Source organism: Canis lupus, chromosome 5 (assembly GCF_011100685.1).
Source record: "Canis lupus familiaris isolate Mischka breed German Shepherd chromosome 5, alternate assembly UU_Cfam_GSD_1.0, whole genome shotgun sequence".
In the NCBI taxonomy this organism is placed as follows: Eukaryota; Metazoa; Chordata; class Mammalia; order Carnivora; family Canidae; genus Canis; species Canis lupus.
This window is the reverse complement of record NC_049226.1, coordinates 82,141,570-82,158,885: the sequence shown is the minus strand read 5'-3', so window position 1 is coordinate 82,158,885 and position 17,316 is coordinate 82,141,570. Positions and strand designations below refer to the sequence as shown.

General features: G+C 56.7%; 4 protein-coding genes across 7 annotated transcripts in view; 1 reads left to right on the top strand and 3 right to left on the bottom strand.

Annotated features, from left to right (window-relative positions):
• The window catches only part of PSKH1 (protein serine kinase H1), a 28,681-nt gene extending 23,344 nt beyond the window's left edge, over positions 1–5,337 (top strand). For 2 of the 3 annotated variants that reach the window (XM_038538544.1, XM_038538545.1), the window contains exon 3: positions 3,061–5,337. In XM_038538544.1, the coding sequence (XP_038394472.1) occupies positions 3,061–3,378 (318 nt within the window). In that variant the 3' untranslated portion in view covers positions 3,379–5,337. The remainder of the gene's footprint in view (positions 1–3,060) is intronic. The other variant, XM_038538546.1, reaches the window with a different exon arrangement.
• A 192-nt stretch (positions 5,338–5,529) lies between these two features.
• On the bottom strand, positions 5,530–8,075 carry CTRL (chymotrypsin like). The gene is made up of 7 exons (XM_038538548.1): positions 7,525–8,075; positions 6,777–6,880; positions 6,601–6,680; positions 6,403–6,484; positions 6,054–6,234; positions 5,834–5,967; positions 5,530–5,745 (listed from the first exon to the last, which is right to left on the bottom strand). Exons 1-7 carry the CDS (start codon positions 7,586–7,588, stop codon positions 5,584–5,586), a joined length of 807 nt encoding a protein of 268 aa, XP_038394476.1. The 5' UTR covers positions 7,589–8,075; the 3' UTR covers positions 5,530–5,583.
• Positions 8,076–9,431: 1,356 nt separating this feature from the next.
• On the bottom strand, positions 9,432–11,963 carry PSMB10 (proteasome 20S subunit beta 10). The gene is made up of 8 exons (XM_038538547.1): positions 11,768–11,963; positions 11,453–11,540; positions 11,273–11,370; positions 11,010–11,150; positions 10,671–10,786; positions 10,517–10,575; positions 9,725–9,876; positions 9,432–9,602 (listed from the first exon to the last, which is right to left on the bottom strand). The coding sequence occupies exons 1-8, from the start codon at positions 11,821–11,823 to the stop codon at positions 9,491–9,493; spliced, it is 822 nt and encodes a 273-aa protein (XP_038394475.1). The 5' UTR covers positions 11,824–11,963; the 3' UTR covers positions 9,432–9,490.
• A 1,727-nt stretch (positions 11,964–13,690) lies between these two features.
• Positions 13,691–17,022, bottom strand: LCAT (lecithin-cholesterol acyltransferase). Of its 2 annotated transcripts, none has more exons than XM_038538542.1 (6): positions 16,733–17,022; positions 15,923–16,088; positions 15,730–15,845; positions 15,555–15,650; positions 15,236–15,460; positions 13,691–14,286 (listed from the first exon to the last, which is right to left on the bottom strand). In XM_038538542.1, exons 1-6 carry the CDS (start codon positions 16,878–16,880, stop codon positions 13,712–13,714), a joined length of 1,326 nt encoding a protein of 441 aa, XP_038394470.1. In that variant the 5' UTR covers positions 16,881–17,022; the 3' UTR covers positions 13,691–13,711. The 2 variants fall into 2 exon arrangements, with proteins under 2 accessions (XP_038394470.1, XP_038394471.1); XM_038538543.1 differs by having other exon boundaries at positions 15,923–16,079.
• Between the last annotated feature and the right edge of the window lie 294 nt (positions 17,023–17,316).

Genomic DNA, 17,316 nt, shown 5'->3' with positions numbered 1-17,316 from the left:
GAAGTGGGGAGGTACCTCTGATCCATCCGTGTTTAGGTTCCTGGCTTCTGAGTCCAGCTTTGCCACTCTTTCTATTCTGTGGTCTGCAGAGGAGTTACCCCTCCTCTATCTTGGCTGGACCAAGGGGTAAGCGCAGAATCCATGTGCCAGCTCTGTTTGGCTCGCCTGGCCTGCCAGTTCTGTCTTCAGGCTGTGCCATTAAGAGGCCAGAAGGACCTGCACTGTGTTTCCCAGTGACTTCCCTTTTTCTTTTTTTTTTTTTTCTTTTTTTTTTTATGTTGACTCTTCTAATGATAGTTCTCTAATCCATCAACACAGTATGTCTCATGATATGATGTGAGTATGTGCTAAAGAGCATTTACAAAAAGTCTACAGCTAACATGATACTTTATGATGACAAACTGAATGTTTCCCTCTAAGGTCAAGAACAAAGCAAGGATATATACTCTCACCATTCTCATCCAACATAATACTGGAAGTTGTAGCCATTGTGTTAAGGAAAGCAAAAGAAATAAAAGGCCTACAGATTAGAAAGGAAGAAGTAAAACTGTCCCTATTTGCAGGTGACATGATGGTCTAAGTAGGAAATACAAGGGAATCTATTTTTGAAACTTCTATAACTAAAAAAAATAAAACTTCTATAACTAAAAGGTGGTTCAGCAAAGTCACAGGACACAAGATCAACACACAGAAATCAACTGCATTTCTATATACTAACAATGAACATGCAGAAAGTGAAATTAAAAACATGACACTATTGATAGTTATTCCCAAATGATGAAATGATTTTGTAATGCACTTAACAAAATTTGCACAGAATCTGTATGCTGAAAATAACAAAATGCTAATGAAACAAACTTTTAAGGCCTAAATAAATGGGGAGACATACTGTGCTCATGGAATAGAAGTTTCAATACAGTAAGAAGGTCGAGGAAGACACAAAGAGATGGAAAAATATTCCATGCTCATGGATTGGCAGAATTAATATTGTGAAAATGTCAATGTTACCCAGGGCAATATACACGTTTAATGCAATCCCTATCAAAATACCATGGACTTTCTTCAGAGTTAGAACAAATTATTTTAAGATTTGCGTGGAATCAGAAAAGACCCCGAATAGCCAGGGGAATTTTAAAAAAGAAAACCATATCTGGGGGCATCACAATGCCAGATTTCAGGTTGTACTACAAAGCTGTGGTCATCAAGACAGTGTGGCTCTGGCACAAAAACAGACACATAGATCAATGGAACAGAATAGAGAATCCAGAAGTGGACCCTGAACTTTATGGGCAACTAATATTCGATAAAGGAGGAAAGACTATCCATTGGAAGAAAGACAGTCTCTTCAATAAATGGTGCTGGGAAAATTGGACATCCACATGCAGAAGAATGAAACTAGACCACTCTCTTTCACCATACACAAAGATAAACTCAAAATGGATGAAAGATCTAAATGTGAGACAAGATTCCATCAAAATCCTAGAGGAGAACACAGGCAACACCCTTTTTGAACTCGGCCATAGTAACTTCTTGCATGACTTCCCTTTCTCATGGAGCTCAGAAAAGCCAGTCAGGCAGCGTGAATATTCCTGTGCCCCAGCCTGCTTAGCTCCTAGGTTTTGCTGTGTCCATCAGTGGGCCCATCAGGCCTGCTTCTTTCCAGGTCTTCAGTGAGTGACAGGGGCTGCAGTACCTGTGGTTTAGACTGGCTGACCCCTCCTGGTGGCTTCTTATGTTCAGGTGGCAGCAGCAAGCTGCTTTCTCCAGTACTGAAGCTTTCTTGAACTGTGAGCCAAAACCTACTGTGGCACCCAGTCCGTTCACGCATATGTCAGCCTCACTACGGGAGCCCGAGCTGTGCAGGTCTGCAGGGAAACTAGGACCGGGCTCTGTATGGGGGAGCGCTGTCTGCGACTCTGTGCCCCCTCAGTGCTCTTAGCAAGGTGTTCTGGGCTTCCCTGACTGTGCGTGCATCCTGAGGGCCGTTATCTCCCCGGGAGTCACTGGAAGCAGGCCCGTTAGTGACGAGGTGGCTGTTTGGGAATGTGGCCTGTCATTTTCTACCAGTTCGGTTTAGTACAAGTTGGGATTTGCCTTTTGTAAAGCAGGTTAGGGTAGCAACTGCAAGTAGCCCCACCCCTTCTTCAGGATTCCAGAAGAGTGTTCTCCTTGCCCCCGCCCCCCCCCCCCCCCCCCATATAAGTGGGGAAGAGCCTTGGGGAAGAATTGGAGGTCAAGGAAGCTGAAGTGAGGGTAGCCATAGTCAGTGTTATATGGATCTGCTAGATAGGCATGCAGCAGCCCCAAATGTGGGCTCTGCGGCTTCCTGAACCCCCCTAGACAGTGAGTTCAGGGGTACCCCAGGGCGAAGAGCACTCTTAGGTGGAACAGGCGGACCTCACTGGTCAGAAAAAAGCGTGGGGGTCCCTTGACATCCCACCCGAACCTTCTGCAGCAGGCTCAGCAAAGGCCGTAGCTGCCCACCCCTTGAGGGGGTCAGAGCCCATGCCAGAGTGTCTCAGAAGATGCAGGGACTCAGGACCATCTGCCCTCCCTCCTCCGGGCTCCAGGGCCGCTGTGTGCCTGGCACCAGGCACGGGGGCTCACCCAGAGCACTATGATCTAATGGGAGCGAGCACTGAACCTGAGATCACTGAAATAACGCTTAGCTCTGGGGGCTAAGAGGAATTCTGAGGAAGCGTCCTTTACCCCGGGAACCTAAGGATTCAGCCAGGTGGGACTTCTTGACAGGGGCCACCTTCCTGAGCCAGGCTTTGAGTCCAGGTCTCCTTAGAAGTTTGCTGCTTGGGAAGAGGTACAGTCCTTGTGCTTTCAGATGGACTCCTTACTCAGAGAAGAGCCTCTGCTTCATGGCCTGGCCCAGCGCTGGGTGGGCGGGGGAGGCCCAGAAGACTGTACTTGGGAGGAGACGGGCATTGCTTTTCTCGAGGGGAGAGTGCAGGGATGCTGGACAGTTCTAAGTGCTGTGGTGGTGGCATCGTCAGCATGGGGAGAGCCGTGTTCAGTGCTCTCGTGCTAATGCTTGTCCTTGGCCTCTAGCCCTGGCCCAGTGTGTCCAACCTGGCCAAGGACTTCATTGACCGCCTGCTGACGGTGGACCCCGGCGCCCGTATGACTGCACTGCAGGCCCTGAGGCACCCATGGGTGGTGAGCATGGCAGCCTCTTCATCCATGAAGAATCTGCACCGCTCCATCTCCCAGAACCTCCTCAAACGTGCTTCCTCACGCTGTCAGAGCACCAAATCGGCCCAGTCCACGCGTTCCAGCCGCTCCACACGCTCCAACAAGTCGCGCCGTGTACGGGAGAGGGAACTGCGGGAGCTCAACCTGCGCTACCAGCAGCAGTACAATGGCTGAGCCACCTGGCTGCAGTGCAGACGTGCCACGGTCCCAGCTTGGCCATGCACTGCCGTGCCCTTTGGGCCCGACACCCTCTCTAGAGATAGGCCTGTATGGCCAGAGGCAGGTGACTGGCTCCAGCCCCTTCCCTGTGCCTTCAGCAGCCCCTATCCTCATCCTGGGCCTGAGTCTGGTGTGACAGAGTGAAGGGAGCCCAGGGGGCTGTGAGCCCTGTGAACTGGAAGCCTGGCCTGGCACCAGTGCTCCTGGGCAACTGCTCTGCTACAAGTTGGGGAAGGGGCAGGACCTGGCCTTCAGGCTCCCTCACCCCTTGACTCTTCCCCGAGACCAAGGGGGTATGTCGTGCCAGGCGGAGGGCGTCCTATGGTCCCAGGACTCTTTGGGACAGTTACTTCTGAAAGCCTCTTCACTGAATCTTCTCTGGCCTCCCCACATTCTGTTGCATCCTGATCTGTGCCCCAGTGAGAGGCCTAGGAAGCACAAAGCTTGTGCCTTGGCTGGACTCTCAGCCCCTGGCTAAGTCTACAGTCTCCCGCCTCTCACCCAAGGTCTTTGTCCCTTCATGGTGCCCCCAGGGACCCCTCCTAGCCCCAGGACTGGCTAGAACCTCTAGTGGTAGGGCCATGGCATGGTCCTTGGCCCTTCTGGACTATGTTGGCCATGTTAGTAGCAGGCTTGCTCCAGGCTCCAACCTCTCTCTCTGCAATGAGAGACCTCCTGCCCACCAGGCCGCTGTTTTGAGTGCCTTCTTTACAGAGCCCACTATCACCTCTCTCTCCCCCTTGGATGCCCATTCTATTCCCTAGGTGCCTCCTTCCCAACCGTGGGGGTTAAAGGGAACCCCACTGCTGCTACCTGGGGAATGGGGGCACCAGGGTCAAGGCAGAGGCCAGGGGCTTTCCAGGGAGACCCCCATCAAGATTCCAGTGTCAGCCCTGTCCGGTTCCACCCTTGGTACTGCCGGTTGCCCCTTCCCTTCAGGCGCTGCTGTTCCCTCCTCGCAGTGGCATGAAGGCGCCATCTAGTGTCTGACATGAGTTATGGGCAGCCTAGGACTGACCACTGTGCTCCTCCCTCATCCTCTAGAGAAAGTAGGAAGGAAGGACCTCCTGTATTTAGGAAAGGTCCCCAGGCTGCTCAGCCCTCCCCTTCTGCTGAGCTGCTGTGCAGCTCCAGTTGGAACTTAGCCATACTGTGTGACCTGCCTCTGAACCCTGAGTGCCTAGGGGCCCTGGCCTTCCCACAGCTGGCCTTGCCTGGTCCAGCCTGTCCCTGCTTCCTTTCACAGCATTACCCTTCCAGCTTGGGCTCTGCCGAATCTCAGGCTGGAGGGACCCCCTGCAGGAGGTGGGTGGAATTGGGTGGCTGCTTTCCCAGAGGCCTGAGCCAGACCATCCCCATGTCAGTCATGGCACCTCCCCCATCTCCCTCCACCAGGCTGGAACCCAAGTCCCCTTCCTCCACAGCTGCTTTTAGTGAATGGGAAGGATCTGGGGCCCAGCCTGGAGGGATTGGCCCTCACTGTTTCTCTCAGTGGGTAGCCTTGCTCCAGGCCCCCTTCTTTCTGCAAGTGCCACCTCCAGTGAGAAACAAAGCCAAAGAGACCGCTCTGGGCCAAGTTGACTGTGCCTTATACATCTCCCATCCCAAGTGCTCCTGGCACAAGGCAGCGGAGAGCCAAATCCTCAGAATTCCCCCCATTTCCCCAAGTGTCTCGGGGGCCTGAAGCCCTGGGCATTCATTTCCTCTCTTGTCCAAAATAGGCGTGGTCCTAAGGGTAGGACAGAGGACATTTGGAGACATGGGCCTTTGATAGGCCCACCTGGGCCTTTATACCATGGACCGTGGCTGGAGAATGTGCAGGTATTTATTTTGTGTACTCTGTTTGTAAATGTATCCTCTGTACTCAATAAACAGGCTGCCATCCCCAGGGAAGGCTGCTCATCCATTCTGACAGCCCAGACTCCATGCTGTGGACTGAGGGGTTGCCTAGGAAGAAGAAAGATGTGGGAGCCCGGGCTGGGCATGGCTACTCTGGGAAAATCTGACTCAATGCCTGCCATGCCAGAAGTCAAAGTCCCAAGTGGGGAGCAGGGCTCCTGAGAGCCTCTCCTTTCCCTTGAAAGGACAAACAAGAATACACAAGAGGACAGAGCATGGAGTCTTTATTGGATTGAGATGGGGAGAGGGCCTGTGGTCGGCTCAGTTGTAGGCTATGACCTGGCTGATCCAGGTGCTGAACTTACTAACCCGAGTGTATATGGCAGGCTGGCGCACATTGCAATTGGTGGTGCCCCAGGAGACAATGCCAATAAGCACCCATGTGTTCCCCTTCTGGCAGACAAGAGGGCCTCCAGAGTCTCCCTGCGGGAGGGAGAGGAGAAAAGTCAGCATGGTGATTAGGGGGTGCCACAGGGCAGTGGAGAGGGCAGGACAGGGTGCCGATGCTCACCTGGCATGAGGAGGCCCCTGAGCCACCTGCACAGATCATGGCATCAGTGATACGTGAACCCCAGTACTGCCTGCACTCATTCACGGTGACCAGAGGCAGAGCCACCTGCTGTAGACGTGCTGGGGTCACATTGCCTGTAGACCAGAAGGGGGTAGTTCGGCCCTGGATGACTTGTTCCCATCTTAGCCACATTACCCAGATCTCTGGCCCAAATTCCTACCCACGCCGCTGAGGCGTCCCCAGCCAGTGGTGGCACACTTGAGGCCTGCAGGCAGCTCCTCATCTGGGGAAGCCAGGCAGACTGGTGAGATGCGTTGAGTGTACCGGGCTGGGGAGGCGAGCTTCAGTAGCGTCAGGTCATTGTTTAAGGTGGTGGGGTTCCAGGAAGGGTACGTGATGGCCTGTGGAACCAGGAAGGGACCATATAGGATGGTGGTGGGCGAAGGCCCCGCAGGGTTGATGGTTGTTGAAGGGGCTAGCCTAGGGCATGCCCTGAATTCCTCATCCCCAGAGCCCACCCACCTGCCCTGTCCACTCTTCCTTTCCATGTCTGTAGCCCAGACACTCACCTTTGAGATGGACAGAACCTGCAAAGGCTCAGCATTGGATGATCGGTCGTACTCTCCCAGGACAACAACGTGACGGCCAGGGCTGCAGTCAGAGTGGGGTTGTGCAGCCACAGGGAGGGCAGAGTGACAAGAGGGGCATCCAGGGGAACGAGGTGGGGAGAAGTGGGCTGAGGGGGCGGGTAGAGTGGGAGTACTCACATGACATTGCAGTGGGCAGCAGTGACCACCCAGGACTGGCTGATGAGGGAACCACCACAGAAGTGGAAGCCACTTTTGTCCTGGGGTCAGTGGTCAGAAGTAGGGGTGGGCTCAGGCTAAACCTACATGAAGCACCTGGGACCCTGCCCCACCCTCAGTGTTCAGGGTGCACGTACCTGCAGGGACACCTGCCAGGGCCAGGAGCCGGGCACTGCATTCTCCCCGTTGACAATCCTCTGGCTGAAGCTCAGGACTGGCTTGATGGCAGGAATGCCGCAGCCTGGCCATTGGGCTGGTGAGGACCTGCTTTCTACACCCCCACCCACCTCTCCCCACCTCCTGGGTGCCCCTGGGCTCTGCCCCTCAGAGAGGTCCGAATCGAGAGGGCTTGTCACTACCCTTTCTCACCCTGAGCACCCCTAGGTATCTTGGTTTCCCATGTCCTTACCTGTGTCTAACTACCCCCCAAATTCTGTCCATTCTCTCACATCTCTCTCCACCCTTACGTCCCATTATTCTTCAACTTTACTCCTACCCTCCAACTCAGACCATTTTTCTCCCTGACCCCTGGGATAGTCTCCTTCCTGGCCTTGCCACCTGCTCCAGGCCTCAACAGCCAGAGGCTTCTCCCTAAACTACATGTCCAACCTCTACTTCTCAGCTTTCTCAACCATCCCTGGCTTCTAGCTCTGGCCTGATCTCCTGTCTCATTTGTGAAACCAGCCCCTGCCCACCTCTTGCACACACACACCCCCCACCGGGCCCCGGCCCTGGCATATCCTTTTTCCTGTACCCACTCTGTCCACCTGGTTCCTTCCAGCCAGCCCAGCCCCTGCCCTGAGCCCCTGGGCAGGAAGCCTGGGCTGGTTTGGGGAGCCAGGTTGCTTTAGGGCTGGTCATCAGGGCTAGTCCAGGCCCACTCACCCCAGGAGGAGCCGAGGAGGACCAGGCTAAGGGTCAGACTGAGCAGCAGCATTGTGGCAGGCATGAGGCTGAGAGCTGAGCCTGCTTTTATGGTTCTCTTTGTCCTTGGGCAAAAGTCCCAGGCCTGAGGCCTTGGTCAGGAGGAGGATCTCTAGGCCAAGGTCCTGGACCTAGGCCTGGGCTTTATCAGACAGAGCCCAGGTGTGAGGTTCTCATCTCCACTCCCCCAAAACCTGGTCTCTGATTGGCTCCTTGAACCACCTCACATCCCTAAGTATGTGCTAAGTAGCAAGGACTTGTGTGGACTGCCTGGTGGCTGGGATCAGGGAAGTGTCTCAGGGCTGGCTGGGGCACCAGACTCAGAGAAGCCTGCTCAGCGCCCAGGGGTGTTCCTGATGGGTGGAGGGAATGTCCAGCTGTGCCAGCTCTGCTGTGGAGGGCCAAGGCCATGCAGCCAGGACAGGGGTTCCAGCAGGTCACAAATCCTAACAGCATTTCAGTGATGTCTCACCAACCTGGAACAGGAGTCAGTTTTCCTAGAGAGATGGTATCTCTCCTACCAGCACATAGTGTGTCTGGACCCAAAATTTCATCTAGCTCTGAAGCCCACACTTATTGATGAGAGGACACCTGAGAGGGACCCTGAGAGGAGGGTAAGGTGTGAGCCCTTGGTGACTGGCTGACCCTGAATGGAGGTTATGGGTGCAAGGGTGACAGCCACCAAATCTCTGGCAGCTTCCAGGCCTTCGGGCTCCTGTGGGCAAGCTCTTGGTGTCCACAGCCCATCTGTTATAGAGTTCAAGGCTGAGCCTGCACTGAGGAAGAGAAGACAGCCCTGCGTGCAAAGCTGCAGTGGGTAAGTTGGCTGGGCTCCTAGGGGGTGTGGGGCACCAAGGGACTCCAAACTTCAAAAAATAAGATGAGTTAATGGTTGAACAGAGGGATGGAGGAATAGAAATGTGATCAAGCAAATATAACAATAATTGTAAAGTCAGTTGTGGGTATACATGTGTTCAATGCAGTTCTTTCAGCTTCTATGTTTAAAAATCATAATAAAATACTGGGTGTGAGGGGGCACAATCAGTGGCCCGGGGAAGTCCAGCTCAGAGGAGATGCTCCCCAGGGCTTGGGCAGATTCTAACAGTTCCGAGGCTCGGGTGGAAACAGCTGTTCTGAAGGCAGGATGCTCCTGCCTGCACATGGCACCTAGGCTGGCCCTCAGTGGGTGCCCAGCAAAGGTCTGCTGGATAAATGTGTCATGTCATCTCTCTCTGCATGAGCTCTAGGACTCCTGTCAGCCCAGCAAACTTAGGAGTCCCCCACCCCCCCCCCACCCCCGCCCGGTCACAGCTCAGCACGTTCAAATAGAAGGCCTGTTTGGTGTTAGCACCTCAGGGTGTGCCTGGTCAAGGGAGGGGTTCCACGGGTACAGGTGTTGCAGGGGGGAGGAGTGTTCTGTGAGAACTTGCCCTTGGAGTCAGGGAGCAGCTCCTTTACCAATACTCAAGGCTGACTCAGTGAGCTCCACGGGGCCGTCCTTGACCGAGGGGTGTGGGGTTTGCTGTGGGACGCTGATGAGCCAGGTAAAGACTCAAGGCGGGGGCAGTGCAGGGGGCCTTCTGGACTTCACAACATTCCCAGGTGGACTAGAGGGCAAGAGCAAGGCACTGGAGCAGCAGGGGACCTCTGCAGTGTGGAGTCGGCAGGGGGCTCCCCTCCTGTAGCTGCCGTGCTTGCTAGGGCTGGGGTTCCGGAGGAGTAGATGCCTGAGGTGATGGGTGAAGCCACCTGTTAGGCCAGGCACTGGAGCCACGGCAGGGAGTGGCACCTGCAGGTGTACATTAGCCAGAGTCCTGATGGCTGCTTGTCCCCTCTCCACCCAGGAACGACACAGCCATCTGCTTAGGTGTTTTTCTATTTTCTATGTTTATTCCTCCTTGTTCCAAGCCCTAAGCATCATCCCACTTCACTCCACCTCCATTGCCTGCACAGTTTCCTCCAGCAGCTCCAGGGTCAGTGGCTTCACTGTCTGGGACTGGACTGCTGTTGTCCCAGGGGCAAAGTAGTACTGGCTGGGTCTGGGAGAAGGGAAGGACAGCCTCTCAATTTGGGCCCATCATATAGTCCATCTTGCAGTCCCCCATTTGCCCTGCTACTGCCCCATCCTCCCCAGTGGTCTCCCCATTTCCCAAGTTCCCACCTTTCTGTGGGCTTTGTGGGGGAGCTTAATGTTCTCAGAAGTTTGGCGCCGGTCCCCGTTATCACACATGCATCCACACTGCCGCCGGAGCCGAGGTCACCCAGGATCCCAGCAGTGATGGCTTCCACTAGCAGCTCCTGCGCAGCCTCTAGCTGTGACGATACGTGTGGGGGAGACCTGCCGGACCCTGCTGGCGCCCTTCAGCCTACAGCCTACAGGTTTCTGCTCATCTCAAAGCCCAGACTATTTACCATTTGCTCCTACCCAGACCCCTATTCCCTATTCCCCCAGCCAGCCCAGACTCCCTTGCCCTGGCCTCTGCCTCGTTCTCTCCAGAGACTGTCTCACTGTCCCATGTTCACAAACTTCTCTTACACTTACGGTTCTGCTTCCAGGATTGTCCCCCCAACCAATGCGTCTCGGTCCCCAAACTACCAGCTCACTGCTCTTTCACTTCCGGGCCTTAGGCGCCTCTGAAGCAACACCTGTCATTCACTTCCATCCCACCTCAAACAGAATCGGGACTCCAGACCCCACTTGCCGTTCCCTCCTCCCTCAGCTTCACATGGTCCTGAGCTTTGACTTCTCCGGGCAGTTCAAACTCTGGCGCTGATGATCGTCTCCTGGAATAGCACTACTTCATTCTGATTCCACTGGCCCCTCGGCCTCCACTCAATCGTCACCTCCTCCAAGAAGCCCTCCCTGACCTCTACTAGGATCCCTGTGTGTTACCCCAACTCCCGCGTGCGCTTCCCGTCAGTGAACACGTCGTGGGGGACAGGTGTTGCTCACCGTCATGTTCGGCTGGAACCGATCCTCCAGGACCGCCAGCGCGGCGTCCTGGCCGGAACCTGCGGGCAGGAGGGGCATCTGAGGTCGGTCGTGGCCACCCAGTCGCGGGACGAACGCGAGGCCAGGGCCGCAGGGAAAGGGGAGAAGCGCTCACCCAGGGCGGTGAAGGGCAGCCGGCTGTAGGAGCCGTGCGGGTGCACGCTGTAGAGCTGCGGTCCCGAGAAGTCTACGCCGCCCACCAGCAGCGACGCGCCCACGTGGCCCCGGTACCTGGGGGGAGTGGGCGTGGTCAGCCCCGCCTCCGGGCCCGGGCCCCGCCCCTTCCTGTGCTGGCGACCGGGGCAGCGCCGCTCCTTCCGGCCGCCCGGCTCCTCCTGGGGCGGCCCCTTCCGGTCCCGGCTCTGGCCGCCCCGCCCCCGCCCGGCCCAGCTCCCCTCAGTCCCGCCCCCCGGCCGCGCCCGTCCCCGGGGCCGCCTGAGCCCGGCCCCAGCACCGGAAGAGGGTCTGGCGCAGAAGGCGCGTGACCGTGGTCACGCGGGGCTCGCGGCCCGTGGACAGGGAGTGTAGCTCCATGTTGGACGCCGCCATCCGCGTGGTCATCTCGGCGTCCGCGGCTACTCCAGCCCCACAGCAGCTGAGAACGAGTGGAGGCTCGGTGTGGGTGGGGCCCGGAGAAGCAGGGGCCGGGGGCGGGGGGCGGGGGGGCCGGCGGCAGGGTTGGTCTTGAGTAGGGGGTCGGGGTTGGGGATTTCTCACTAGATTTTGGGGGCGATGAAGTGGATCTTCTCGCAGTTCTTATCCATCACGACCGAGTCGTTAGTGGCCCGCGTATCCGCGCCCAGGATGACTCCATCCTGGTGGGAGAGGGTCGCTGGCCCAGTGGCTTTGGATCCCCCAGCAGCCCCTCCAAGCCCCCAGGCCCAAGTCCCTGCTCACTCGGAACACGAGGCCCGCGATGGTGGTTCCGGTCTTGTGTGCACGAGGGATCCGGAACCCCGGGAGGACGCGTTCTAAGGATGCGTTTCTGGAAACGGAGTGGAGTGGCCCAGGTTGGGGTTCTGGGGCCGCATCACATCCTCCAACTACGTCCCAGCCTCGCCCGCGTCTAGCGGCGGGAGCCTGGCAACCCAAGTCGCCCAGCACACCCTGCCGCCCCTCCGCCCCCACCGGGAATAAAGGCCCTGGAGTGTCGGTGCCCGAGGCCTTCGGGGAGAGCATAGCAGCTCAGCTCTAGACCATCACCCCCATCACCTCTGGCAGTTCTCGAAGGAGAAGCCCCGTTGGGGCTCTGACGCCAGCTTCAGCATCTCCAGGTGGGCAGGGTGGTCCAGGGGTTGGGGGTCTCTGTGCGACCAGCGGGGAGCAAGAAAGGCCCAAGCCGGGTCCTCTGTCCCGCACCCGCCTGGCTGGTCCGGGGCTTCCTGGTTTCGCTTTCACCTTTCCTGAGCTTGGCTGGCCCCTTTCTGCATCTTCTTTCACTTTCACCTTTGCCTCTGGTCCCAGGCAGCTTGTCAAAGGGGAGATGTCCTCGCTTGGCTTTCCATCCTGCTCCCTAGTCCTCAGTCTGTACAGAGGGACAGACAGCTCCATCTGGGTCAGGCCTGGGTCGGGGGATGTTAGCAGCTCCTCCGCCTTCCAGCCTGAGCCCTAGCTTTGAGGATCCCGATCCCAGCTCTGACTTCAAGTCCCTCAATCCTGAGGCTGTCACACTGGCCAGGTGTCTAGTCCTGGCCTCCCGACAGCATCAGGCATGGCTGCCTTTTGTCCTATGGCGCCCTTTCTCCCTCAGCTCTTTTGTTGCCTTTGCCTCCTCCCTGAAATCTGAAACACCAAGGCTCTATCCACCGTGGTGACACATGGTGACCTTCCGTGTCTCGGGTGCTATCTTCCCTCTCACAAGAGGGGTGCTGTGGGGCTGCCCATCTCGTGGCTTGGAGGCATGCTGGGCTCTACCCATGGCCAAGCCTTATTTCACCTCCCAAATGACCCTTTATCTATTGGCAGCTTTCTCCTAACTACCGCGTTAGTCTCCGCGAGCATCCTGTCCCCTCTGGATACCGCACTGCCTTTCCTGGCTTCCCCAAGCTTCCCGCTCCTCAGTCCCTGCCTCGGGCTAGCTTTACCTTCCAGAGAAGGGTCTCCTAGATTGAAAATCTGGTTAACCCCCTCAGCAACTGCATTATTGTTCTTAGGTTCAAACCGAAGTTATAGGGGATCCCTGGGTGGCTCAGCGGTTTAGTGCCTGCCTTTGGTCCAGGGCGCAATCCTGGAGTCCTGGGATCGAGTCCCACGTCAGGCTCCCGGCATGGAACCTGCTTCTCCCTCCTCCTGTGTCTCTGCCTCTCTCTCTCTCTCTCTTTCTCTATGTCTATCATGAATAAATAAATAAATCTTAAAAAAAAAAAAAAAAACCCAAGTTATAGCGGCCCACATGACCTTTCTCATCCCGTCTGATCTCAGAATAGGCACCATCCCCTCTGGGCAGCCTTCCCTGACCCCCCAAGACTCAGCCCTTTGGTGCTCCCTAAACTTTTCTCTCAGACCACTTAGTTCCCTTAATTACACCATCATTAGAGAAATGATCTGATTAGGGGCTGTTTCTCCCTCAGATTCTAAAAACTCTTGTGCTTCTGATATCCACTTAGCCCTCAAAAGGCCCTGTCTAGGGGGGCTCCTGGGTGGCTCAGGTGAGCATCTGACTTGTGATTTTGGCTCATGGTTTGTGGGATCGAGCCCTGCGGTGGGCTCTGAGCTCAGTGGGGAGTCTGCTTGAGATCTTCTTTGCCCTCCACTGCCCCCTCATAAATAAACCTTAAAAAAAAAAAAAAAAAAAAAGACCCTGTCTAGAGGTGGAATCCACTTGCCCTTTTGAGAGTGGGCAGGACAGCTCACATCTTCCCTGCTCTGCACTTTGGCTCCAAATGCCTCCATCCCACAGCTGTTTGTGCAGCTACCTCTAGTCCCCCATCCCCCAAGCAGAGGCAGGCTACATCAACAGCTCAACCAGGAGAGTGGGAAGCTAGACATCTCAGGGTTCCCAGTTCAAGCCCAGGCTTCACCGAAGTCCATCCTGCCCTTATATTCCACAAAGCACCAGGCCTATGGCTACTGCTCAGTGAGGCCTGCTATATGGACTCTAGTGCCTCCTCCCCAACCCACAATACACATCAAGGCTTAGAGAGCAAAAGAAGATCTTTATTCAGGGGGCAGAGGCCCTGGGCTGGCAGCTGGGGGTACAGGGGTGTTATGTCGGTAGGTACCCAACAGGATGGCATTGATGTGCTCTAAAGTCTGGTTACTGAAGACCATGTTGAGGTGCTCTGTCCCATGCAGAGGCAGCAGGTGCACAGGCTGTGGCTGGCGGCTCTGCCAGCGGGCACAGAGCTCAGTACTGCGTGTGGCTACGGTGTCATCACCGTCCTCATAGAGCACCCCTACGGGGTCTGTGTAGGGAAAGCCATGATCAAAGATGTAAGTGCGGGGTGTGGGCAGGCCCACGCCATATAGACAGTACACTTCCACACCGGGTGCTGGGAGTCCTGCCAGTAGGTCACGTGACTGTAGCCACATGTACCAGCCTTCCTCAAAGTGCAAGTCTGCAAAGAAGCGCTGGAAGTCACGGCCTGTGTAGTTGAAGCTGGGCGTGGAAATGAACACATGGTCTTCGGGCCATGCCTCTCTGGAAGGAAACATCCAGGGGGAGGTCGTCGTTATACGCTGTTCCTCTCTCAGCTTGATGCTGGACATGATCGGGATGCCCTGGTTGTCACCTGTGAACAAGAGGCAGGGGGGTCAGGGAGCCAGGTCTGGCTGCCTCTGGCCCACAACATGCCTCCCACCCCAGTCTCAGCTGGATGCTCAAGCTTGCCCCTGCGCAATCCAAACACTGATTACAAGCCACAGACTCTGAGCAGGCCTGGCATTCAGTAGGTGTTCAATGTGTGCTTATTAAATGGGAAGCCCTGAGGGCATGTCTGTGGAGCAGAGCTAAAGAGCCTCTAGGGGCTGGTTTCCTGAAGATGGCTGTGTGTGTGTGTGTGTGTGTGTGTGTGTGTGTAGATGGTGCTGGTGGTTCTCCCTCAGCCAGGTGTCTGCTGGCCCCTGTGACCCAGAGCTATGTGACAGGGGTCAGAGCTGTGTCCTTGGGAAGGATGAAGGTAGACTGTGTCTGTGTTTGGCATTTATTGATGTAGTCTGATGAGTGTTTCCCTCAGGGACTGTACGCTCCTGGGAGGAAGGTGGAGTCTGGCTCTGCCCAGCCTACACTTAGTGCTCAACAGGTGGTAGCTGTGCCACTTCTCAGGGAAGGGCAAAGGGGCTTTTAGGATCTGGCCCTGGCTTGGGCACATCTGTCCTCCATAGGCAGATCCCTGGAAAACACCTAGAAGCTCCTGGAAGTAGATGGCAGCTAAAAGCTAAGTGGGCAGGCCCTGGGACCACAAGGAACAGACCTAGGCCCATGTGTCAGATTGCTTGGGTTCATTTCCTCTCTGTTTACTTTCCTTTTGTCACCAAAACAGATTTCTGGCAGGAGTCACCAGGTCGGGCCGGGCTTACGGCTCTCAGGGGCCAGTGACAGGGGCCATGCCTTAGGGATGGTAAATAATACCCTCAGCCTGGCACCGTAAGCAGAAGCAGGAGTGAGGACAGGCCCGTGGTCAGCTTCATTCCCCCAACCCCAGTCCTCTCATTGACATAGGTGGTCTGAGGCCCTCTCACCTGAGGCCAAGACCAGCATGGGCTTGATGGAACCCCCCCAGGGAGCCCCGAGAGAGATGAACCCATCGATGAAGTGGTCCTTCCAGGCCTGAGGCTGGCGCAGCAAGAAATAGAGCAAGTGTAGGCAACCGAGGCTGTGACCAATGAGGAAGACAGGCTTCCCATAGGCAGCGTGCATCTCCTCCACCAGCCCAGCGAGCTTCCGGTAGTATTCCTCCTGCTGGCCTGCAATGGGACAGGCAGGGTCAGGGTGGGGTCAGGGCCATGGTGGTCGGGGGCCCACCTGCCCTGCCCCAAGCCCACTCCCGCAGACACTCACTAGGCTCCAGCCGCCAGTCGTAGGGGGCGGCCCTCACCGTCTCGTCCCGCACGTACCCATTGTTGACCAGATTCTGCACCAGTGTGTGCATGTAACCTGTGGGAAGGCAGCGGCACGGGAGGCTCTGGGACACCAATGGCAGCTGGAGCCCCGCCCTTTCCCCCACTGAACTCACCTGCCAGCTTGTTGTTATCCAGGTACTCGACAGAGTAGGTCTTCCCAAAGCCAGGGACGCGGATCTCTACACCAGGGGCATTGGACACACGCCCAGAGCTGCGGTTGTAGACAACCCTGGGGGCAGGGGGCCATTCAGCCGGCCAGCAGCCCAGGGGCAGTGTGGGGGCCCAGGCAGAGGGGATGGCAGGTACCTGGTGTTATCGATCCAGCAGTCCACTCCAAGGGGTAGGAACATATTGAGATCCAGCCAGATGGTGAAGAATTCCTCTGTCTTGCGGTAGCACATCCAGTTCACCACATCTGGTTTATCCAGCTTGGCTTCCAGCTGATTCCCCAGGCAGCCAGGCACTGTGGGCACTAGCCTTCATTCTGAATTCCTTGGATTCCACCCCCGCCCTCCGCTGCTCACTCCAGGCCCGGCTCCACCCCTTCATCTCCCACACCCTCCACCTCCAGGAACTAAGGACTTGGTCCTTTCCGATCACAACCCCGCACCCTCTCCCCCCAGCAGCCCAGAGCCCAGGTTCCCCTCAGGCAAGGAAGGTGCAGGGGCCAAGGCCACTGACCCCTGTCCCCAAAAGGCAAATATCTAGCCTGGCTCTCCAATTAATGCCGAAGTCCAAGGTGAGAACAAATAGGTATAGGGGAGTAGGGCCTGGGCCTAGGAGTAGGAGGCAGGCCTTGATGGGCCTCTTGTTTTGCTGGGCTGGGCTTATCCTTGCTGGGGTGGGGGCTGAGCGGCTGTAATGCCCTGGCTGAGCCCTCAGGCACACCCCCCCCAACTCCACCCGCCTGGGTAGAGGGCCCAGGCACGCCTGACCAGTGTAGTGGGGGAAGGGCTTCATTTCTCTGCAGGAGAAGCATTTGGACCCTCAAACACAGAAGCAGGTATCAGGGCGGATGCAGGGGCAGACGGGCCTTGGCAGGTCTGCTACCAGGGGGCTGGGACCCAGGCTCCCTGAGGTCTGGCCTGGCGCTTCAGGGGCCTGGCGGGGGCTTACCGAGGATGACGGGCCGTGTGTGGTTACTGAGCTCAGCCTTGGGCGTGGTGTGCGGGGGGAAGAGCACATTGAAAAGCCAGAAGGGGGTGGCAGGGGGGAGCAGCAGCAGCAGCAGCCCCCACTGCCATGGGGAGCCCGGCGGCCCCATTCCAGCCCTAGTGCCTATTGCCCAGTGAAGCAGTCCTGGGCTGGCCTTATCTAGAGTGGAGGTGGGAGGGGCTCTAAGGCCAGTGGGAGGGACACCCTGGCCAATGGGGGTGGCTAGAGATTGCTGCAAAGGGGCATAGCCTCAGGGAGCCAGCTCTGGGCCTGGTTTCAGTTCCGCCTTCCTCCCTTGGTGCCAGGGGAAACAGAGCTGGGGCAGCAGGAGGCCCAGAAGTACACAATGTTTTATTGAAAAAAGTCAGGCCCCAGCTGGCCAGTTCCATTCAGCCTGGCTTGATGGGGGTCCCTGCCCACAGCAGCCTGAGCCAGGTCTTCCAGCAGGTGGGCTGGGCCAGACCCCGTCCCTTGTTGCCCTCCCCCTCCTCTCTGATGGTGACATCCGAACAATAAATATGCAATAAATAGCGTTCCTGGGCAGG